This window comes from Talpa occidentalis, unplaced genomic scaffold, assembly GCF_014898055.3.
Source record: "Talpa occidentalis isolate TD23 unplaced genomic scaffold, MPIMG_talOcc4v2.1 talOcc4.17, whole genome shotgun sequence".
Lineage (NCBI taxonomy): Eukaryota > Metazoa > Chordata > Mammalia > Eulipotyphla > Talpidae > Talpa > Talpa occidentalis.
The window spans coordinates 28,086,661-28,111,671 of NW_023601754.1; the positions used below are offsets into that span (position 1 = coordinate 28,086,661).

Consider the following 25,011-nt stretch of genomic DNA (forward strand, 5'->3'; position numbering starts at 1 on the left):
GAACGAAAAAAATCGTCCAATCTTTTTTCTACTGTGGGGCTGCTACCTGCCTGGCGGGACATTCTGTTGTAATTTTCGTTGCATTGTGATGAGATTTCTCTCATCCTCATAAATATGCACGCCCGCTCCTAATAGCCGCATCTTAATTCATCCAGGGCCCATCCTGGAGCCTACTGACCTTTTATCTGTGGTTGGCATAAAGTGGGTTGCCCAGGTGCGCCTTCAGGGCCAGAGGAGCCCAGAAGACCCAAGGAGGGGTGTGGGGGCGCTGCAAGGGTGGGGCTGCGGGTTTCCCACGCTTGGCTTCATTCCTTTTGTGCCTACAACTTGAAGTCCATTTTATAGGGCAGGATGGGGGTTGGGGGACCCTGTTTGCGAGAAGATAAGGCAGCGAGAGATGGCCAGTTGCTGGCCAGTTGCCTGGGTGGGCCCCAAGGGCAGGGGAGGGGTGGGGGAGGGGTGCCTCCGGGGCTGGGGGGCAGGCACGCGGTGCTGGCCGTTCACACCCAGGTCCAAGCGCCAACCCTCTGCAGACGCGAATCCCGACATGGCCTCCCAGCCTCCAAAGGCCCCGGACAAGGGTGGTGTGACTAAGGGTCCTCAGAGGATAGACAAAGCCCTTCGGAGAAGCCCGTCGGCCTGGGTGGGCGTGGCGAGGGCCTACGGTGCATTTAAGTTCTCGCGCCTGAGGGGTATGGGAAACCAAGGCTGTCGACCACCTTGAACCCCTTGGCTTTGGATAAGGACTTGCCACCGCCGAAAGAAGGTAGCCTGGAACCTGAGGAGATCTGGGGCGACCAGGAGCCCCTCTCCAAGGTCAGAACCATCGGGGGTGGGGGGTAGAGGGTGGTTCCAGGGGCAGTGGCCTGTTCCCCAGGCAGGCGTAGGCATACCGACGTGCCAGAGGACTAGCAGGGACCCACCTGGCTTCACTAGGACCCTCGAGTGAAACCCAGGGCTCAACCTCCCCCATGCTCTCTAGTGGGCAAAGACTCAGAAGTGTGCCAGGACCAGTGCCCCAGCTAGGGTGGAAAGATGTGGGGTGGCCCAAGCTTCCTGCCCCCACTGCAGCCATCTCTGGGACCACAAGTCTACCGGGCAGAGCCACCCTACCCTGACCCACCCTGGAACCTGGTCTGCAAGCCTCCCGGAGGTCTGCAGGGCGACGCCCCAGTGCACACCCAGAGGTGTTAAAGGGGACCGCCCCATCCATGCAACAGCTCCCAAAGCTGCAGAAAAGTTAGAATAATAATTAAAAACCGAACAATATTACTTTATGTTCTTAGTGATATTTGAAAGACATTGTATTGCTAAAACAAAGGCTGGCAGACATGAAGAGGAACAATATGTCTTAGGGATAATAAAGAGGATTTCCAAACCCAAATCCTCTGTAGAGGCTTTTAAATTGGAGCAGAGCGGGGAGAGTGAAGATTCAGAGCTCCGGTCCACATATACACAGCTAAATGTCAAGAGTCCAGAGGCAGCAAGCCCTGGAAGATAAACAGGTGACACCATACCCAAGGGGAAGAACAGTGCAGCGGGAAGGGGCAGGAAAGACTGGCATTAAGCTGCTTGCAGCAACACTGGTGCAATGCACCCCCAAGGTGGAGGCCCAGCTGCTGCACCAGGCCCCTCTGCTGCTGCTGACGCAGGGGCAGCTGCCCACACCAGAGATTTGGAGACCTAGCAGTGGAGAAGGGGGTGCACAGAGTTTCGAGCAGGCGGAGAAGAGGGGTAACAGCAGTGATGATTACTGACTTGGGTCTCAGGCTCCCAATCTAGAACAATCACAGCCCCAGCTGGTAGGAAGAGCCAGATTGGCTCATCTCTGGGTGTTCCTGGAAGAGGTTATTTGCACCTTGAGACTGTAATACTCAAAACAACTGTCTTATCCCCACCCTGGGCCAAAACCAAGACAATCGAATGTTCTCACTAAACAGAGCTTAAGCTTCTGGATCTCAGTAACAAGCATAAGCGGAGGGGTCCCTACTGGAAAAACAAAGCAAACAATTCCTGTTTTGTGGCCCTGCCTCAATTATAGTCTCCACCCAGCATTACATCTAGTGCTCAGACACAGCCTAGAGGCTGAGCCTGGTTTGAGACTATACAAGACATTTTGGCTGAGCAATTGGCCTAGGGGAGGGAGGTCAGTGTCTATCCCCACCAGGAACCCACAACACAGATCTTACATAGGAACAGTAGGATTGCTTAAGGCTCTCCAGAAGCCACCTTCTAGTGCCCATTACCTCTGATCAGCACCATGGCCCAGGTCACCTGAACAGGTACAAAGTCAGCAGTCTGAGATAACAGACATCTAAAGATCTGGATTAAAAAGCAAAACAAAACAAACTAGGTTTATACCCAGCTTTTTGTAGGAGGAGGAGAAAGTCAATTCATTAAGAAAAAGGAAACTTCCTATTCGAACTCATAAACACTAAAAATGAAGAAAAACTCAAACAAAAAAAACAAACCAAAAAAACCCTTGAGAGCAGTCTCAATCCAGCAGCACTGCAGAATAGCCCTAAAGAGGAGTGTTACGTAGAGTTATAACCATGGGCTTGTTGAATTAAGAAAAGTGTGGATGATATAAAACAGAAACACAACAAAGACTGAGAAAATATGAGACAACTACTGCCGGAACTTAGGCTGCCTCTTCGGACTGTGTTTTCTTACTCTTAGTATGTCGTGCAATATTTTCTTGAAACCCAACAGAGTGTTCTGTGTAAAATGAACTGTACTCCAGAAGCTCTTGGTAACAGAATGGGAAGATGTACTGGGAGTAAAATTGTTTTCTAGTCTTATGATTAGGTCTCAGACTTTGAATAAGCTTATGCCTCTGGACGGTGAACTTTATATATGCTGCTCAGACCTCCCCTCCTCCCATCCTTACATGGGATAGTAGGTGACTGTGGGCCTCCCCCGCCCCCCACCCCGTCATTTAGCAGCTTAGGCTGGGGTGAAATAGCTTCTGATGGCAGCGCTTATGAAGAACAAACTTGGGTGACCTATTTCACAATAGTTCCCTTTTTGCTCTTCTTGCTGGAAGCATGAGGGAATTTTTCTCCAGTAGTCACTGTGGATCAGGACTTCTGCTGGAGGTGACACAAAAGTGTGGAAGCCCCCCACCCCCATGAGTGGGTCCAACTTGAGATTTTAACTCTTACCCTGAATTTCAGTGACTTATTGATTACGGTTCTGATTTCCTTATCTTGGCACTGGCTTCCATGGAGGTGGTGCTGGCTCATGGATTTCTGTTCTTTGTTTGCCTGTCTTTCTCTCCAATTTGGGGGGCAGTGGTTTGCCCTATGTCCTCACTTCTCTTATGGCAATAAGAAGAAATTTGACTTTTCAGTCTATTCAGTATTTTAGTTGTTATGGGGCTAGAGTGATGACTTATAGACTCCTTATAAGCCAGGATGGAAATGGAAGTTTTTTGTTCCTTTTTAATTACCTAGTAATATTCCATTGTGTGGACATGGCAATTTATTTAATCATTAATCAGTGGATGGACTTTTGAGTTGTTTCCTTTTTAATTATGAGTAATACACTGAATTTCCATGTTTAAGTGTTTGTGTTGTCATATATTTTCATATCTCTTAGGTATATAAGAGTGAAGTTATTGGATTATATGTTAACTCATGTTTAATTTTTTTAGGAATTGCTGAACTATTTTCCAAATTGGCTGCACCATTTTATATTCCTGTCAACTATGTGTGAGGGTTCTGGTTTCTCCACATTTAGCCAACACTTATTATTAACTGATTTTTTTATTATACATACTAGTGGGTATCTCAGTATGATTTACATTTCCCTAATAGCTAATGATGTTTAGCACATTTTCATGTGCTTTTTGATTATTTTTATATCTTTGGAGAAATGTCTATTTAAAAATTGGATTGCTTGTCCTTTTGTGGTTGAATTTTAAGTCTTCTCTACAAAGCCTGTCTTATCTGACATATGATTTGCAAACATTTTCTTCCTTGATGGTGTCCTTCAAAGCATAATAGTTTTTAAGTTTGATAATGTCAAGTTTATCATTTTTGTTGCTGCTTGTGCTTTTAGTGTCATATTTAAGACACACTGCCTAATGCAGTTTCATGAAGAGTTACACCTATGGGGCCTCCCCGGTGGCGCAGCGGTTGAGCGCTGGGTTGCGAAGCTGCCCGCAGCCTCTGCAGCGCTGGTTCGATCCCCAGCTGCTCCCCGGCCACCGAAGGAGGGTCCCGCATGGTACACAGACCTCTCCTGCCGTCCGCCGCTCCCCTCAGCAGTGTACTTCGGTCCTTCTGCCTGCTCTGCTCCCTGCTCTGGCTCTGGTGAATTCTCTCACCCTCCCGCGCTTCTGACTGTACCCAGTGCTTGTATAAATAAATAAATAAATACATCTTTTAAAAAAAAAGAGTTACACCTATGTTTTGCCAAGTCTTATAGTTTTTGCTCCCACATTTAGGTCTCTGATCCAATTTAGTTAATTTTTGTATATGGTGGGAAGTAAGGGTCCAACTGCATTCTTTTTGTCCCAGCAAAATATGTTGAAAAGACCTTTCTCTCCCCTTTATATTTTCTTAGCACCCTTGTCAAAAATCACCCTCCCACGCATCTGGCCTGTACCCTGGTTCTTGTATAAAAATAAATAAACCTTTATAAAAAAAAAAGTTCTTTTAGTAATGTTTTGTAATTCTTAGAGAATACATTTTAGTATTTTGGGGGTTGAATTTATTACTATGGATGCTTTTGGAGGTTTTTATAAATGGATTCTTATCCTTTCTCAACCTTCCCCATTGGTCATTGCAAATGGGTGGAAACACATTTTTTTTTTTAAATGTAGAAGAACTGGGTGCAGGTCAGCAGTATGGAGGGTGAAAGAATGCACCAGAGACAGAGTGGGGAACAGAACAGGCAAATACACTGCTGAGGGGAGCAGCAGGCAAAACAGGAGAGGTCTGCTGCGTCATGTGGGTCAGCTCCCTGGCCAGTGATCGAGCTCAGGTCGCTGCAGTGATAGCACTGAGACTTAACCCATAGGCCACAAGGGAGGCCCAGGAGTATGATTTTATAAACGTGATCTTGAGCCTCCCTGGTGGTGCAGGAGTTAAACACAGTGCTATCAACCTGTCGCCAGTCACTGCAGCACACTATAGCACAAGTTCCATCTGGCCGGCCAGGGAGCAACCCACATGGCACTGCAGACCTCTCCTGCCTCGCCTGCTGCTCCCCTCAGCAGTGTATTTCAGTAGATCTGCATGTTCTGCTCCCCACTCTCTCTGGTGAATCCTCTCACCCCTGCACCTCTGGCTTACACCCCAGTTCTTGTATGCATAAAATAAAAATAAATTTAAAAAAAAATAATAAAAAAATAAAAATGTGATCTTGTATCCTGCAAACTGCCGAGCTCACTTCGCCATCCTTTTTCAGATCCCATTTAAGATTCTGCATGGACACGAGCACATTGTGAGCTCCTGTCACTTCTGTGTGAACGACACGAAGGTCCTCAGTAGCTCCTATGACAGCACCGTGAAGCTGTGGGTAGGTGGCCTAGTGATAGGTGGCATCCAAACATCCCAGAAGCTTATTCCTCTGGGGACAATTCCCCAAAATTGAATTTCCAGACACTCGTGATCCAGAGATTTAAAGAGGGTTTTTCTGAGCAAGGTGCAAGAAGGAGAAGTAAAATGAGGGGTACCCTAGTGCCAAGCCCCTATGAAGAGATCAGTGTAACTGCTGCCCGCCTAGTGGTTTGGAAACCGTGGGATGCGGGGTGGGGGGGTGGAGGCCACTGGATCCCCAACACCTTTTATTGGGGGTGAGATGGATCTCAGCAGCGCCTAAGGCTTAGCTGAGGCCACTGAACTATTTCACTTCTTTGGATCTCCTTCTTGTTGGAAAAATCTAGTTCCATCCACAGAGATGGTATGGCCAGGCCTGGTTGGGAAAGGCAGGCCTGAGCACAGATGAGCACCCTAAGGTGCAGGAAGTAGGGGACAGAGCTGTGATAGTCAGACACAGTTCCAGGGAGGTGGGCACCAGGAGCCCTTCTGAAGCTGTGTGGGCACTGCCAGCAGACCCTGGCAAGCCTGTTTGGGAGCAGTGCTGGTCAGTCACAAGGGGGTAAGGAGGCCATTGACCTTTCTAGGAATTCACTGTCCTTACAGTAACCTATGTTTCAAGGAGACTTTCCAGCCCTGCTTGACCGGAAATGCTATTGGCACAGTCTTATTGAAAAAATATCATCTTGGGCCTCCCCGGTGGTGCAGCGGTTGAGCGCTGGGTTGCGGAGCTGCCCGCAGCCTCTGCAGCACTGGTTCGATCCCCGGCTGCTCCCCGGGGAGCAGACATGTCCCACATGGCGCGCAGACCTCTCCTGCCACCCGCTGCTCCCCTCAGCAGTGTACTTCGGTCCTTCTGCCTGCTCTGCTCCCTGCTCTGGCTCTGGTGAATTCTCTCACCCTCCCGCGTTTCTGACTCTACCCAGTGCTTGTATAAATAAATAAATAAATCTAAAAAAAAAAACTTTTAAAAACAAAGAAAATATATCATCTCTGTGCCAACAGGCACCCTCAGTTCTGGTGCCCTGCTTTGTTCTCAGCATATTGTCTGTTTCATTTGCCTGCTTTGATCTGATCCTATTGTGTAGTGATCACCTTGCTTTCCTCTCATCCTACTGTCGACCTACCCACTTTGCTCTGATCTCAAGTCACGGCTGTTGCCCTTCGCTGAGATGAAAGCTTGTTTCACCCTCCCCTCTTGCTGTACATGTGACAAACCTCTTCACACATAAGCCTTTGCCTACAATTCACATTATTTCCAGAGAAGCGATCCCTCAGAGTAGAATTGCTGCCTTGAAGGGTGTGGACAAAATGTTCTTGGAAGGTCTTGGTGGATTCTACCAAGTCTTTATGGCCAGTGGAGAATAGGAAAACGATCTGTTTGCAGCTCTCCCCATCCACCTGTGACCACTTTCCATCCTCGACCTGTCTGTCGATGTGGTGGGGAGCTTGGAGGTACCCTAGATGGAAAAGGTGAACTTCCTGCTCTGGGAAGAGGTCAGGAGCCCCCCCTGAGCTGGCTTAGCACCCCAGGACCATGCCATGTGCATCTTCCCTGGTGTAGACAAGCCCAGGCCGGTGTTGAACTCAAGTCTCAGCTTCGGCAAACACCTGAGTGACTTCTCACTCTCTCCCTCTCTCCCCTGTTGATTTGAGGATACTATGGATGGATCTGTTGTTCGGGAATTTACGCCCCAGGCCACAGCTCCTGTCTCAGAGTGCAGCGTCACGGCTGACAGCAGAAGGTGACCGTCCCTTGTTTTACACTGGTCAGGAAAATCACGAGCGAGAAGCAGTCCAGTGAGCCCCTGGCGCACTCTGTTGCCGTTTCCATTTTTTGCTGTGAGGATCCAGTGGCTGCGACGTAAAGTGTTGTAAAGACAGCACCTACTGGGGCTCATATAGAGCCAGTCTGGGTTTGCTTAATGGAGTTTCTTTTCTAGAGTCACACCTGGGACTCTGCGGCTGTGTGGGGCCTTTGCGATTTAGGCTAAGCCCTCACTGCCCAGGGGAAACTGAGGCCCAGGAAGCAGAGGCATGCCTGAGCTCTCCCTGGGGAAGGGTCAGGCTGGGACTCAGCACAGACATGAGCCTCTGGGATGTATTTGCTTAGATTTTCTCATACAGGGATAGGAGGGGCCTTTAAAACATGAGGGAGTTTCTTTTAAAATGGATTTACTTTCCACCCTGGACAGCAGCTCCAAAACCAGTGTCCTACTTAGAGCTAACGTGGGAATGTAAAGGTTGTGGGAATTTACCTTATTGAGACGATAAACATGGCCACAGTGATATGCAGAGTAAGACAACAAAGGAGCATTTCTATTATTTCACAAAATGTATGAGAAGACATTTCAGAATGAAATGAGCTGTCAGAGTATTTTCCTGCTGAAAGATAAACATGTGAACAGGGAAAAATCACCTGATTCCCTTAGAAGAAGACAGATAATCACAGGACAGAAGAAGCGCTACCTCTTAACACCTTAAATATAAGCCAGTATTTGCAGGACCCTGGGGATTAGGAGAGAGACATTCAGGCATTATTAGGAAGATGCAGGTATTATTTGCCACCTTTGTCCTAAACTATTGAAGTTTTCTTTGAAGAATTTTCTGTGGTTTCTGCATAGAAACCACAGGCACAGTGGTGGCTCTAAAGACAACATCTTTGTCATTTTATTTCCAGAATTCTTGCAGCATCCTATGACAAAAGAGTGCAGGCTTGGGACCTGGAAACAGGGACGCTGCTGGTAAGAACCCCTGTTGCTGTGGGCCATGGTGGAGGCTTGGAGGCTGGTTGGGCTGGGTGGGGGCTGGGGAGAGAAGCTGGTCTTCCAGAAAAGGAGAATTTTCTCTGGGACCCAAGATGATGGAGGCTGGGTGTCGGGAAAGGAAATCACACTAGCTCTGGACTTCTAAATCTCTTCTGTCTCCACGTTGGAGGTGGAGGTGGTGTCCATCCGTCTGTCCATCTGTCCATCCATCCATCTGAACTACTCTGAGACCCACAGCCCACCCAGGGGGTTCTCCTATCCCATCGCTGCTGCCATTCCCTCAAGAACTCTTGCCTCTCCCCTTGCTTCCTCCTCTTTGCTTTCCTCAAAAAGCAGTCTTGGTTCCATGCAAAGATCAATTCATAGTCATTGTCAAAGAATTTTAGGAAGACAAGACAAGGGCTTCCCTGGTGGCGCAAGGGTTAAGTCTCAGCACTATGATGCAATCCCACTGCGGCATGAGTTCCATCCTGGGCCAGGGAGCTGACCCACATGGTGCAGCAGACCTCTCCTGTCTTCCCGCTGCTCCCCTCAGCAATGTATTGCAGTAGATCCGCCTGTTCTGCTCCCCACTCTGTCTCTGCTGAGTCCTCTCACCCCCGCACCTCTGGCCTGTACCCAAGCTCTTGTATGCATAAATAAATACAATAAATCTTTAAAAAAAAAAAAACAAAAAAAAACAAAGACAAGCCGAGTTGAAAAACCCAAAATAAAAACCTTAAAACAAGCCCTCAGCGATTAGAATAACCCCCTTGGAGTCTCTTTTCCTGGACAAGATTTACATATTTGCACAGACATATTTTCTGCTGACAACACAGTGTCATTATACACACACCCTAGAGCCTGACTCCCCCAACTCGACACTAAATGGTGAATAAGTGTAATCAGTACCATCCTTTTTATTTTTTTTTATTTTATTTTTTTTTTATAGAGGCATGTTTTATTTATTTATTTATTTGTTTGTTTGTTCTGTTTATACATGCACTGGGTACAGTCAGAAGAGCGGGAGGGTGAGAGAATTCACCAGAGCCAGAGCGGGGAGCAGAGCAGGCAGAAGGACCGAAGTACACTGCTGAGGGGAGCAGTGGGCGGCAGGAGAGGTCTGCGCGCCATGTGGGACCCTCCTCTGGTGGCCGGGGAGCAGCCGGGGATCGACAGAGGCCGCGGGCAGCTTCGCAACCCAGCGCTCAACCACTGCGCAACCAGGGAGGCCCAGTACCATCCTTTTTAATGAATTCGTGGTACAGCCAGGTCATGCTTGTTTCACCATCTCCTGTAAAGGGCATGGAAGGCTCTTTTCATCGCTCTCAGTCATAGAAAATGCTATACAGAGAAAAGTTAGCACATAATGCTTTATACATATGCTCCAATTTTTTTCAAGGATAGCTGGGTTTTATCACTAGTTTGGTACAGCAACACGGAGTTTTAAAAATTACTCTCCTTGATGGGGCCTCCCTGGTGGCGCAAGGGGTTAAGCGTCAGCACTGTGAAGCTATCCGCAACCACAGCAGCGTGAGTTCCATCCCCGGCCAGTGAGATACCCACATGGCGCAGCAGACCTCTCCTGTCTTGCCCACTGGTCCCCTCAGCAGTGTATTTCAGTGGATCCTCCTGTTCTGCTCCCCACTCTCTCCGGTGAAGCTTCTCACCCCTGCACCTCTTGCCTGCACACCAGCTCTTGTATGCATAAATAAATATATAAATAAAATCTTAACAACAAAAAAAAAGAAGCGAGTCCCAAAGCCCAGCCCTCAAGGGGGTCCTGTGGACGGCTGGGCTGGACAGAAATCTTTTTGATTGTGGCCCTATTTCAGTGGAAGATCAACTTTGAGACTTTCATAGTCACCTGTAAGTTTTCTCCTGATGGTAAGTACGTGGTCTCAGGCTTGGATGTGGATCGTGGAATCTGTATCACAGACGTGGAAAACAGCAGCACCATATCACACATCAAAGGTGAGTGCCTCCCTGGTAACAGCTGCTTCTCACTTGACTGACAGTGGCTTTCAGTTGTGTTATTTTGTGAAACTGACATGCTCTAGGTCATATGATGACATGTTCCATGTGTCATTAGAGATGCAACATTGATAGATGCAAAAGGTTAAAACCAAGAACAGGCCTCATCCATTCAGGCTTTTCTGTTGAGTCTCAGGCTGGTAACAAATAAAACAATGTTCTCCTCTAACCTCACGTGGACATTTAAAGTGCAGTCCTTTACTGCTCCACGCAGTCTTCTTAACATTTTTTGATCTCTATTTTTTTAAAGATTTATATATTTATTTATACAAGAACTGGGGTACAGGCTAGATGTGCGAGAGGGTGAGAGGATTCACCAGAGACAAAGCAGGGAACAGAACAGGCAGACTGATAAAATACACTGCTGCAGGGAGCAGCGGGCGCAACAGGAGAGGTCTGCTGAGCCATGTGGAACCCTCGCTGGCCAGCCAGGATCGAACCCTCACTGCAGAGGCTGCTGACAGCTTCACAGTGCAGTGCTCAACCGCCTGCACCACCAGGGGAGGCCCTGATCTCTATTTTTAAAATATAAAAGTAGGGGCCTCTCTGGTGGTGCAAGGGGCTACGCGTCAACACTATGAAGCTATACGCAGCTACTGCAGCTTGAGTTCAATCCCTGGTCAGGGAGCTGACCCACATGGCACAGCAGACCTCTCCTGTCTTGCCCGCTGCTCCCCTTAGCAGTGCATTTCAGTCAGTCTGGCTGTTGTGCTTCCCAGTCTGTCTCAGGTGAATCGTCTCACCCCCACACCTCTGGCTTGTACCCAGTTTTTGTAGGCATAAATAAATAAATCTTTAAAAATAAATAAATAGGGCCTCTCTGGTGGCACAAGGGGTTAAGCACAGCACTGTAAAGCTATCCACAGCCTCAATAGCACAAGTGCAATCCCTGGCCAGCCAGGATGCTATTCACATGGCACAGCAGACCTCTTCTGTCTCCCTGCTGCTCCCCTCAGCAGTGTATTTCAGTCAGTCTGCCGGTTCTGCTCCCCAATCTGTCTCTGGTGAATCCTCTCCCCGCACCTTTGGCCTGTACCCCAGTTCTTATATGCATAAATAAATAAATGTTTAAAAATAAATAAAATATAAAAGTGGCAGTTGTGATTATTAATAGTACATATAAAGTGTTCCAGTGTTTAGCACATACTGATGATTAGCAATATTATCATTATTATTATTGTTACCAATATCTCCATCATTCTGTGGGTCCCCTGCCTGCTCTGGGGTGTCCCCCAATCAGACTGGGGACCCCTATTATGGCAAAATGGATTTGGCCATGCTCCTGTTTGAAGCCTGGCATGTCGTGGCACTTGGGACATGTTTGTGCAAGTGAATAGTCCCTTGTGAAAGCCAGAATTGGGTCTCAGTAATATCAGTGTCTGGGGGAGAAGTATGGGCCTCCAGGCCACCTGGGGAGCACATAATGACAAGCCACGCTCCCCACATCTCAGGTCATCACCAGAAGTCACTCACTGCATGCTGCTTTGACCCTGACAGCCAGAGGGTGGCTTCCGTCTCATTGGACAGGAGTGTCAAGATCTGGGATATTGCGTCTCAGGCCACAGTACTCACCATCACCAAGTAATAAGGAGTCCTGGGTGACTGGGTGATCTCCTGCAGCAGGGAGGTGGGCGGGAGCCCCCATCATGCTCTCCTGGCCTTTTTTTTTTTTTTTTTAATCTCTTTTTTGCTAAGAAAAACTGGGGTATAGGCCAAAGGCAGGGGCGAGGGGCGGGTGAGAGGATTCACCAGAGACAGAGTGGGGAGCAGAAAAGGTGGATCTACTGAAATCCACTGCTGAGGGGAGCAGTGGGCAAGTCAGGAGAGGTCTGCTGCATCATGTGGGTCACCTCCCTGGCCAGGGATTGAACACAGGCCAAGGCAGTGATAGTGCTGAGACTTAACCCCTAGGCCAGCAGGCAGGCCCTCTTCTGGCCTTTCATGAAAAGTGGAATTTATTTGAAATGAGAGCCCCATCCTGGAAAACAGAGATCACACCGTATTCAATCCCATGGGCAGAGCCTGGATTCTGGGGAGGACTTGTCAGCCTCTTCCCATGTGTGTGGGGAAGGTTCTTAGCCCACCAAGCTCTGGGATTTGGGAAGTTTTACAATGGACACCCCTGGGAAGTTGGTGTTTGTTTGCTCTTAATCAGCTAGTGCATCTCAAAGAACTGAAACAGACTCCAACACTAGGTCACTCAGAGATGCCCCTTTATGTTTATTGCTTCACTTGAAAATGATTTTTAACAGGAGGTGGGTCATAGGGACATACTTTAAGAATCACAACAAAATAAAAAGCAGCAAAATTATGACAGTTTTTTTCCTTTTCCAAAAAAAGGAAACCTTTAAAAATTGAAAGTGAATAGCCTAAAACTTTATTAAGTACATATTACAATGTGCTTTAATGATACTGAAGACAGGGGCCTCCCTGGTGGTGCAAGGGGTTAAGTCTCAGCTACTGGCAGCTACTGCAGCTCGAGTTTGATCTCCCGCCAGGGAGCAACCCACATGGCACAGCAGACCTCACCTGTCTTGCCCGCTGCTCCCCTCAGCAGTGTATTTCAATAGATCTGCCTGTTCTGCTCCCCACTCTGTCTCTGGTGAATCCTCTCACCACCCCCCACCATATCTCTGGTGTACACCCCAGTTCTTATATGCATAAATAAATAAATCTTTTAAAAAATGATACTGAAGACCGATGAGAGAGGGAGAAAAAAACAGGAGACAATGGTTGGGGGTAGAGAGAAGTTGGGGAGAGTAAATGAGAAAGAGGTGGGGGAGAAGGCCAGGAGGGCCGAGGCCCCATGTCCTGAAGAGAGAGGTGGTGGGGAGCAAACCAAAGCAGCAGCGAGCAAGGCGATCGAGAGGAGGTGCCGGGAGGCGCGTGGGCCTCCTGTCACTCCTGATGTGATTTCAGATAGAGGCGGCTCAAATCCATCAACTGTGAGCAGGAGAGGCCCACTTCATAAGTGGATCCACTCTACACCTGAAAGATTGTTTGTCCATTAATCATCACTGACGACTTCCAGCTGCTCTTTTTCTTCCAGCTCAGGCAGCTTGAGTAGGCCAGTGGTTCTCAATGGTGGCACTTTTGTGCCCCCGTGGACAAATGTCTTTAGAAGTTTAAGTGGTGACAGCTGGGTGTGGGGACTGTTGGCATTTCGTCGATAGAACCCACAGCTAGAACAGCCCTACTACAAGGAATCCCCCGGCGCAAGCTGTCAGCACTGCTGCAATAGTGTGACAGAGCAGTGACTACTTGGGCCAAGAAGCAGCACTCAAGGGAGTGATGTCTGTTTAGGCTACAGGGGACCAGCTCCAGCCTCTCCTCCCCGCCCTGGGTGGGTGGCCCTCCTGTGGCAAGGTGCTAACGTGGTGTTCTTCTCTTTGTTCCAGGGCACATGCCAATGCCATCTCCAACTGCTGTTTCACCTTCAGTGGTCATTTCCTGTGTACAAGCTCTTGGGATAAGACCTTAAAAATATGGAATGTCCACACAGGGGAGTTTCGAAAGCAGGGGGCCTGTGTGACCCTAATGCAGGGCCACCAAGGTTCTGTGAGCTCCTGCCAATTTGCTAGAGACAGTGAGTAGCAAGTAAAGGGTCCTGTTCTCTGGGGTCTCAAGTTCCGTTCGTGTTAACTCTTTGTGCAGAGAGGTGATTTCCCATGATGCCCAGCGTGAGGGTGGATTTCTTTTCCACAAGAGCAAAAAAGTCCAGGAAAATTGTTAAGCACAAGTTTACAAGGTCAGAAACTCAACTCCAGGTGACTTGAGTAACAAAAAGACACTTATTAACTCCTGGAATGGGAAAGTCCAGAGCAGGTTTCACTTCCAGTGTGGCTGGGTTCCAACACTCAGAAAACACCATCCACCATCTCTCGGCTCGGCCTCCCTCTTCAAGGAGGCTCAGACGGCCTCTGAGAGACCTGCTTTCTGATGTTGAAGGCACATGTTCCAGGGAACAGTTGTTGGCTCAGCGTGGGTCCCATGCCCTCCTCTGAACCCATCAAGTGATAGGGTTGAAAGGCAGGGGATGAAAGGCCTGAGTCCCTGGCCCACCTTCAAGAGCTGGAGGTTGGGGTTAGCACCCTCTGAACTAGAGGACCTGTGAGTAGGTGACAGGCATTTGCTCCATAAGAATTGTGGAGTTGTTTCCAAACGAAGGGACATTGATATGAGCAGGGACAATGATTGGAGGCTGGCGATGACCAGAGGCTGGCAGTGATTAGAACTGGCGCTGACCACCAGGCCCAGTGAGGAAAGTGAAGGCTCCTAAAGGCCTAGAGCTGGTGCTGTTCTTCCCCATCCGCATGGGGAGTGAGGCTCACTCTGTGTGAGTGTGGGGGGCACCCAGCCAACACACACGCAGTCAGCGCCTGATGTGAGAAGGACATTTCTCAACAGCTTCCTCTTGAGAAGCGGCCTTTGTGATGTCAGCCACCCCCCCAGGTCCTGCCCTCGCCTGGATGGAGTTCAGAGTTGTATGCAGTCATATATGGGTCATATATGCAAATTCACCTCTTGGGTGAAGTTTCTTTGTGACCATCAGTCAGTCCTCTTGACACCTGCGTGGTCGCTCAGGGGTCCACACAGAGCAGTGACAAGCATGAATTAGCCTCGCACACAGTCCCCACTGGGTCTGAACAAGGTGACCGTCTGGCTTCTTGTTTCAGTTCTCGTGGCAAAGTGTCTTTTATGTAGTGTTCAGAGCCACATTTACACATTTTGTGCTTCTGTTGAGAATTTATTTAAAGCAGCCTCAAACTTGCTGGGGCAGAACACAGGTAAGCTTTGACCAGGCATAAGCTATAGTGCTGCTGGCCACCAATATTTATAATAATCAACATGTATCAAATAAAGTGTCTTTTTAAAAAAAGATTTATTTATGCATATAAGAACTGGGGTATAAGCCAGAGGTGCAGGGAGTGAGAGGATTCACCAGAGACAGAGTAGGGGAGCAGAACAGGCAGGTCTGCTGAAATACACTGCTGAGGGGAGCAGCGGGCGAGTCAGGAGAGGTCTGCTGCGCCATGTGGGTCATCTCCCTGGCAGGGGATCGAACTCGTGCTGCAGGGGCTGTGGACAGCTTCACAGTGCTGTGCTTAACCACTTGTGCCACCAGGGAGGCCTTCAAATAAAGCATCTTTAAGCAGAAAACAAGCCTATGTGTTCCTTGGTGAAGGAAAATGGGGGTGATGGTCAGTCTCAGCCAACTCACTGATCACATGATAGAAGGAGCCATGAGAATAAACAAGCTGGTTGGCTGTCATTGAGTCACGCCAGGAAAGGGTTTGTGTATCCTCAAAGTGAACCACAGTAGCTCCTGCTTTGGTGTCACCAGGGGAGGAAGTAGTTGGAGGTGCTTCCTGAGACTCTTTCATTTTGTGTTGCAGCCTCTTTCCTTGTGTCTGGAGGGTTTGACAGGACTGTGGCTATTTGGGATGTAGGAGAAGGCAACCGGAAGCTCTACTTGAAGGTACCAGTGCCAGCAGATCTGAGCTTCATCCTTTAGTCTTCTATGAGGGCGTTGAGTGCTGGGATACAGTGGTGAAGGAGACAGACATAAATGTCCCCAATGGACCTAACACCTCTATGGGGAAGGACAGATGAGAAACCAACAAACAAATCACAGCTGGTGATGCATGAGCTAGAGATACTACAACAGGGAGACTTGACAGAAGTAGACCCCAAGGACTTACCCGCAAGTGGGTGGACGGGGAGGGCCTCTTGGGGAAGGTGACATTTGAGCTGAGAACTGGATGGCAAAGGAGGTCTAGGTGAGTAAGTATCTTAGGGAAGGGTATTCCAGGCAGATGGAACAGAAGATGCTAACCCCCAGAGGAGAGAACATGTCTCAGCATAACAGAAGTTACTGTGCAGAAGAAGAATGCCATAATGAGGCATCCACAGAGAGCCGGGGGCCTCCAAAATGGGGGGTGGGAGTCTGAGGGACTCAGCTCAAAGTGGCTCTATAAGAAGTAAACAGATTACCAACACAGCAAGAATTCAGGGGTTAGGGAGTTCCAGGATAGGCTACTCGAGTGCCTCTGTTCCAGGGGCTTCCTACCCCCAGATTTGTGCACAGGCCCTGATTGTGCCACCATGTCACACCTTTGCCTGTGAACATGTGTATCCATTGACTCTTGGTCTCTGTCCCCAGACAGAGAAGATGTCCTCTTGATGAGACCCTCGGGCTCCCCAGGCGGGCTTTCCTGAGCTCACTTCTCCAAGGGTTTGAGGAGGCAAAGGAGGTTCTACCACAGCAAGCACAACAGCTTAAAACAGAATGTTCAACCTCCCTGTGTTTAAAAGTCACTTAATCCAGCTACCAAGTTCTCTCTTTTTTTACTCTCCAGTTCTTGTGCTTTCGTTATGCACAGTAGTTACCCTCTCTCCGGCTTCCTGGCCTCCTGCTATACCCCACTGCCTCACCTACCACCTCTTCTCCTAAGGGAAAGGCCAAAAAATGACAGAAATGCTGACGCACAGGCCCAGCATCAGTGAGCGTCTGAACCAGCAATCGTCCCCTTCTCCTGCAAGCTTCTGGAAACCTCTCCTCCCCACACACACACATTTACTGAGCCACAGTGGAGACATCTGCCTTTACTTGAAGCCAAAGCCCCTTCCCAGTAGGACCACTGAGTGGTATTTCTCAGAGCAAAGAATGCAAATTAAAAGCTGCTGGAGACACTCTGGGACCAGCGGCAAATACAATAACTCTTCCCTACTATACACCAGAGTATTGTTTAAAGACATACAATGCATTTTGTGCATGTCTCACAAGCCTGGCACTTTGTAAATGTCTGGTGAAACCAGGGTAGCTCATCAGTTGGTTGTAAATGTAAGCAATGTGGTGGCTTCCTCATTTCATTTGCTTGTTGTTTTTTTAAAGATTTATTTTATTTATTTATGCATACAAGAGCTGAGGTACAGGCCAGAGGTGCAGGGGGTGAGATGATTCACCAAAGACAGAGTGGGGAGCAGAACAGGGGGATCTGCTGATATACACTGCTGAGGGGAGCAGCGGGTGAGACAAGAGAGGTCTGCTGCGCCATGTGGGTAGCTCCCTGGCCAGAGATCAAACTCATGCTATAGTGGCTGGTGATAGCACTGAGATTTTAACCCCTGTGCCACCAGGGAGGCCCATTGTTTTTGTTTTTCTTACAAAACTTTTTCCCTCTAGGTCCTCATTCAAATCTCCTTTTCTTCAGGGCCACGAGGACTGGGTGATGGATGTTGCTGTCAGCAGTGACAAGAAATGGATCCTGTCTGCTTCAAAGGTACAAGTGACCAAGCTCTGAGTGCCTTAAAGCCTCCACCACATGTGTGAACATCAGTGGTAACAAAATTCCTGACCAGGCTCAGCCTCCCACCCAGGGAGCTGCCGGAAGAGGTTAAAAGCAGGTTGTTCCCTGTGCTCATGTGGGATTTCCACGTCTGTACCACTGACAGTTGTGCTTTGTTGGAGCAAGAGCCCGGCCACCCTGGTCAGTGATGGAGCCCTCAGGGGCCTAGGAGGGAAGGCATCGTGGACAGAGGACAGCTGAGGTCCTCAGTTGTTCTTTCCGCCCTACATTCCCTATATCTTGGAAAGCCCATTCTAAAGTTACATAACAGGGCCTCCCTGCTGGCACAAGGGGTTAAGTCATAGCACTATGAAGCTATCCACAGAGGCACGAGTTCAGTCCCCAGCCAGGGAGATGACCCACATGATGCAGCAGACCTCTCCTGTCTCACCCGCTGCTCGCCTCAGCAGTGTATTTCAGCAGATCTTCCTGTTCTGCTCCCCTCTCTGTCTCTGGTGAATCCTCTCACCATCCCCCTGCACCTCTTGCCTGCACCCCAGTTCTTGTATGTATAAATAAATCTTTAAAAAAATAATAAAGTTAGGGCCTCCCTGGTGGCACAAGGGGTGCTTAAAGCACTACACTACAAAGCAATCCGCAGCCTCTGCAGCACGAGTTCGATCCCAGGCCGGCCAGGGAGCAACCCACAGGGCAAAGCAGACCTCTCCTGTCTCACTCGCTGCTCCCCTCAGCAGTGTATTTCAGTCAGTCTGCCAGGTCTGTTCCCCACTCTGTCTCTGGTGAATCCTCTCACCCCCCACACCTTTGGCCTACACCCCAGTTCTTGTATGCATAAATAAATAAATCATTAAAAAAATAAAATAAAATCTTTAATAAAAAGATATTTAAGAAAAAGAAGACTGCCTATCTTGACAAACTTGTTAGCAAGCCAACCCAACAAAAGCTCCACTATAATTAACGTAATTTAATATGATAATGATATTCATAAAAATAGGAAAATGATGTCAACTAAATCTCAGTAAAGCTGGAAACAAGTAAACATATGAAGCATGTTTATTTGAAATATTTTGTGCATTTTACTTTTTCGTTATATAAATGTTGTTATTGAAACAAAACACCAACAAAATTTGTTAATAGCAGCAATAAGTAATGAAAAGTAGGACTAAGTAAACAAATATGTATAAGAAAATTATAAAAAATATCTTATAATGTTTATTTCTGTCCTCAGATACATCAATTTATTTAGGCTTTTTGAAAAAGCAGCTATTGTTGGGCCTCCCCTGGTGGCACAGCGGTTGAGCGCTGGGCTGCAAGGCTGCCCACAGCCTCTGCAGCACCGGTTCGTTCCCCGGCCACCAGCAAAGGTCCCACCAAAAAAAGGAAAAAATGGTTACTGCATTTTGAAATTTTGTAGGTTATTATCTTATTGTATATTCTTAAGATATATAAGACTTTTTAAAAATGAAAATATAGATACAATAGGCTTGATTAAAAAGCTATTACTTGTATTTATTTGTATATTTATTTTTCCAGCTTTATTGAAATACAATTGCCATATAAAATTGTGTAAGTTTAAGGGCACAGTCTGTTGATTTGATACACTAGCACACTGATTACTATCACAGCCTTAATACCTCAGCGTCACGTCACATAGTTTCTATATAGCTACTATTTCTTTTTTTTGTGGTGAGAACATTTAAGTCTAGTCCCTTAGCAACTTTCATGTATATAAACAGCATTATTCATTATAATCACCCCGGATAGTATTAGTCTTATAAATGGAAGTTATACTCTTTGACCAACATCTCCCCATTTCCCCCCAACCCCCCAGTCCCTGGTAACCACCATTCTCAGTTTAATATGAGTTTGATTGTTTTGACTCCACAGGTAACTGAAATCATATTTGCCTTTCTCTGTCTTGACTTATTTCACTTAGCATAATGCCCTTAAGAGTTACCCGTGTCACAGATGGCAGAATTTCCTTCTTTGTCAGTCTGAATAATGTTCTCTTGCCTATATCTACACCACGACTGCTTTATTCATTCATCGGTTAACGGGTATTTAGCTTGTCTCCATGTCCTGACTATTGTAAATAATGCTGCTGTATATGAACATTTTGAGATAGTGTTTTCATTTTCTTCAGCTATATTCCCAGCAGTGGAATTAATGGATCTTATTGTACTCTATTTTTTTTTAAGAACGTCTATCCCTATTTTCCATAGTGACTGCACCTTTTACATGCCCACCACAGTGCACAAAGGTTTCCTTTTCTCCACATCCTTGCCAACACTTATCTCCTGTCTTTTGGAAGATGGTCATTCTAGCAGGTATGAAGTGGTATCTCAGTGTGATTTTTTTAAAGATTTATTTTATTTTATTTTGTTTATGCATACAAGAACTGGGGTGTAGGCCAGAGATGCGGGAAGTGAGAGGATTCACCAGAGACAGAGTGGGGAGCCGAACAGGCGGATCCACTGAAACACACTGCTGAGGGGAGCAGCGAGCAAGACAGGAGAGGTCTGCTGCGCCATGTGGGTTAGTTCCCTGGCTGGGGATCGAACTCAGACCACAGTGGTGACAGCACTGAGACTTAACCTCTAGGCCATCAGGGAGACCCCTCATTGTGGTTTTGATGTGCATTTCCCTGATGAACTCTTAGAAAACGTGATCACAGTATTTGCAGTGTTAAATTATAAAGTTCTACTAACACTTCTTAATAGAAAGCACAACAATTAATCCACAGGTAAAAATCAGAGGCAGACTGTTAACACTCAGGATTAAAGGCAGCTGAATTGACTCTAGAGTGGCCTCACTCAGTGATTCACAACAATGGCTAATCCATTATTAACAATTGTGGCAAACAGTGACAGCAGCCTTGAGGGCTGCTGCTATTTCGGGGGCTGCTACAATGGGTTTTGTATCTCCCCCCAAACTTTCACATCCACTGCTGAAAAGTGGGACTTTTTGCACCATGAAAGGAGTTTGTTGAGACGAGTGTAGGACATGGGGCTTTCAGTGCTAAAGCTGGGGTGGTGCTGTAGAAACTGAGGGAGCTGATCACCCTAACTGTGCCCCTCTGCAGGTCAAGGTCTCCACACTTCACCTGGATGCTCCTCCTGAGCCCGCCTAGGCTAATGGACCCATTTTATTGACTTCTGGTTTGCTTATTAACTTGTTAACTTATTCTAGGATACCACACTGAGAGTATGGAATATTGAAGAAATTGACCAAATTCCTTTGGTAATCAAGTACAAAAAGACCCTGGGCTTAAAGGTTAGTACTGGGTAAAATTAAGTCTGAGGCTTATTCCCTCTACAAATTAACTTAATGAACTAAATAAACAGACATTTATTGGGAAACTGAGGATGAGACCATGAACAAACAGGTTGAAATTCTTGCCCTGAGAGTGCTTAATAAAGTAAGAAGGAAAATATGTATTAAGTTACATGATGGTAAGTAATTTGGAGAAAAATTAATGGATGAGGGCGGATGGGAGTGCTGGACGTGGCAACATGTTAAAGGGCAGGAGTCATGGAGAAGTTGACGTTTGTTCAAAACCTTATGAGGTGTTGGGGTGAGCCACGCAGATAATGGGGGAGAACTTCCCAGCAGAGGGAACAGCCTGTGTGGAGACCCTGAGGCCAGAGCGATCCGGGTATGTGTGGAGTGGAGCTCCTGAAGGGGAATGGGAGGGGATGAGGCCTGAGGTGCTGGGAGGCTCTGGCCGAAGATGCCTGGCCAGGTCCTAGTCCCTGTTTGCCATGGAAGAGGCTCAGGTTTGGGTTTCCTTAGTGAAAGTTCCGGTAGTAGAGTGAGAGCATGTCCTGCTCCACCAGGTGAGGCCTGTCCCGGCTGGGGCTTCACAGTGCACACACCTGGAGCCACTTGTGAGGGAGGCTGAAGAGTCTCAGCTGGGCCCTCTCACATCCTGGCATCACCTAGGATCATATCAGAAGGTCTGTCTGTGAACCACTGCCTCTGGGAATGGCCATCTAGGAACAGTCCTGTGGGCAGGGGTGAGGAGTATCTCTGTGGCCCCTCTGGCCCTCAGGCCCTGGAAGGTAACCTGCTGCAGAGCAGTCCTGCCCTCTCCTTCACCTACCAGTGGAAGCTGCCTCCTCTCAGGCCTGTTCTGAGGTTTGGTTATTATAACTGTATCACATGTGATATATAGTATATATTACTATGATGTAGAATTGTTACAAGGTAGGATGTTTCTTTCTTGCAAAAGAAAGAGGCCTACCTAAAGCTGTAGCAAAGAGGACTCCTCTGCATTTCACTAGCCCTCAGAATTGGAATTTCCCAGAACCCTGCCTGGGTGGGGTTTGCTGGCCTCTCCTGAGGGCCAAGTGCCCCCCTAGTGGGTGAGGGGTAAGGGTGAGGGGGGTGAAGCACAGACACTGGAGTGCCAGGGCAGGGGGCATGCCACTTTGTGGGCTCATCTTGGGGGGCTGTGCTATGGTGGGAACCCCTGAAAGACCCACCCTGTGGTGCTGCTCGCTTGTTTGTGGTAAGAAAGGGTGGTGAGAAAGCTGTGCTGCAGCATCCACTGTTCTTTGTGTGCTTTGAAAGGCACAGAGTCGAGGAGGTGGCCCAGCACCTTTATCTAAGAATCTGCTTTGTCCAGAAATCGTGCTTTATGGTGCCTCATGGCTAACTCTGTAAAAGTTAAGTGTCCCAGCATGTCAGGGAGGTGCCATAGGTGCCATAGGTGCCCTGGGTCTCACAATCCTGATGTACACAGAGCAGTAGACAGGTCAGATACCCAGCCTGTCTTCTCCACTGCCGAGGGGCTTGTCACACCTGTGTCACCTCTTGGCAGGAGACAAGAGCTGGCAGCAGCTGCATAGAGTTGGGGGGAAAGAGAGAAAAGCTTGTTCTTTGTGAGCAGCCTGGCAGTGTTCACCTTGTAGAGTTAGACACCCTAAGGAGAGGCCACAGACACCTTGGCCCAGTCCAGGGCGGGGCGGGTGAGGGGATTCTAACTGAAGGCCTTCACCCTCTCTGATACGTGTCTCCTTTCTGATCTTAAACTGTTGTGCCTCAGTGTGAAAGCTGTAACAGGCCTTTCTCCATCTACGAAACCGACACCTTACCTGAAACAGTCTCCAAGTGTATGTTCTGCCGGACAGACACAAAGGACATGGCAGCAGGGGCGCCATCATCACTGGAGGACTGTCCCACAGGGGAGCAGTCGGGCAGTGATGACTGATGGCCACCAGGGCCTTGAGTGACACAGGCACTGGCCACTGGCCACATCGGTGTTGGGTTCTGCAGGGACCTTTGCGGGGCCCTCCCTTGCTGGCTGGGTTTGACAATCTGGGCCAGAGCCAAGCACTGCCTGGGCTCCCCCCATTGCAGTCCTCAGCACCCATGGGGACCAGACACTTTGTTTTTGGTTTTCATGGAGAATAAATCTAGATTCTTTGGAAAACAAGTGTGTACATGAATTCTAGAAGCATTTCTTCTATTTCTAAAAGCTTAACGCACTGTGTTTCCTTTCTCTTTTGAAGGCATTCTGGACTCTGGAGTTGCCCTGTAAGGCCACCCCTGAGAGAGAAGGGGTAGCTGAATGAATAGGGAGGCTGAAGATCCCGTGGGGTGGGAAAGGCTATACCAGGGTGAGGACTAATCGGGCCACCCCGGCTAGTGCCCCCAGATGGCCATCTGCCCAGAGCAGGCTGGTGCTGGGCTTTTCCCTCACAGAATGTTTCATGCTCTGCACCCAGACTTTTCAATCTCCAGAAGGCTGGCACATGTGTTCAGCCTTCTTCCTGCTTCCAGAATATGTCATACAACATGAGTCAGTTCTGTCAGAAAGAGTGGAGGTTTCCATGAACAAACATGAAGGACTCCTTTTTCCACTATATATGGCTCATAGTGTTACACGGCAGCCCCGATATAAAACGGGTTGCCTGACTGCGGGTCCTCACCCGTGCGCTTAAAAGGGACTTAATACTCCGCTGCAGGCACACACAAAAGGTTAATAAAAGATTTATTCACAAGGGAAGGGGAAATGAGGAAATGTATAACTCAGGGAGAAAAGTGGGAGATAAAGTTTTAAATGTGTCCTACCCGATCCGCTGATCTGGAATCCCAAATGGCACTGAGAGCTGGCCGCGAGCCAGGAGCCGTGAAGCCAGGAGGTGAGAGAGAGAGAGAGAGAGAGAGAGAGACCCGAAGGCCCCCGTGTCTGGTTTTTATACCAACCCTGGCTGCTTACCTCCACCCTCAAGTCCCAGCCACCTTCCCTTTGGTGGTGATGGGATTTGTCTTTCCCAATGTCCTGATGGCTTTGGTCTGGAGTGGGGGTGGGGTCCACAAAGCCTGTATGGGATTAGCTCAGGACATCCTTCCCCCCAACAATAGGATTTCCACCAAATATTTTGAGTACACACTCTCTGTAATTCAGTATTTCCATTTATTTACATGAATAATTTATGAACATTTCAGAACTCCAGCCCATCCAGCAATTGGGCTCTCTCTTGGAGGTCCTGTTGCTCGTGGCCTAATAGTTCTTCTTGGGTCTTGAATCTGCTGCTCTCAAACTATAACTTAAACCATCGACTACCTTGGGTCTCTGGCCTTACGACTGAGGCATTTGGACTCAGACTGGAGCTCTACCGTCAGCTCCACCGTCAGCTCTGGGGCACAGCTTAGAACCTGCCAGCCTTGATGATAGTGTGAGCCAGTTATTTAGACTAAATCTCATATGCATAGTGCTAAATATCGATTCTCCGGAGAACACTAACACAGGGGGTGATGGAGATGTTCTAAAATTGATTGTATCAATGTTTGCACAACTCTGATTACACTAAAACAGATGAATTCTATACATTAAATTGGTGAGTCACATGGTATGTGAATGATGCCTCAATAAAGCTGTTATAAGCAAAGCACATGTACTTCTACAAAATTCAACTCAATACATAAGTGATGTCTATGTGGGCAGCCAGGGAAGGGTCTGGAAGGTACCAGGATTTTGGTGTCTTACTCCCTGTAAGAGTAAACCCATAGGAAGCACTTTTTCTTCACTCCCTAAGAGTGAACATAACCAATTCAGTCCTCAGGACAACTGAATGAGGAATCTACTATTTTTTTTTTTAAGATTTATTTATGCATATAAGAACTGGGGTATAGGTCAGAATTGTGGGGGTTAGAGGATTCACCAGTCAGAGAATGGGGAACAGAACAGGAAGATGTACTGAAATGCTCTGCTGAGGGGAGCAGCGGGCGAGTCAGGAGGGGTCTGCTGTACCATGTGTGTCACCTCCCTGGCTGGGGATCGAACTTGTGCTGCAGTAGTTTTGGATTGCTTCATATTGCTGCCTCTTAACCCCTAGCGCCACCAGGGAGGCCCCCCCTCTGGAATCT

General features: G+C 47.9%; 1 protein-coding gene across 1 annotated transcript; it reads left to right on the forward strand.

The window, feature by feature from the left end:
• Nucleotides 1-547: 547 nt before the first annotated feature.
• On the forward strand, nucleotides 548-23,059 carry WDR88 (WD repeat domain 88). The gene is made up of 12 exons (XM_037518078.2): nucleotides 548-584; nucleotides 677-816; nucleotides 5,416-5,526; nucleotides 7,203-7,291; nucleotides 8,227-8,290; nucleotides 10,129-10,267; nucleotides 11,779-11,908; nucleotides 13,726-13,913; nucleotides 15,724-15,806; nucleotides 17,542-17,610; nucleotides 20,827-20,910; nucleotides 22,685-23,059. The coding sequence occupies exons 1-12, from the start codon at nucleotides 548-550 to the stop codon at nucleotides 22,847-22,849; spliced, it is 1,299 nt and encodes a 432-aa protein (XP_037373975.1). The 3' UTR covers nucleotides 22,850-23,059.
• The last annotated feature ends 1,952 nt before the right edge of the window (nucleotides 23,060-25,011 follow it).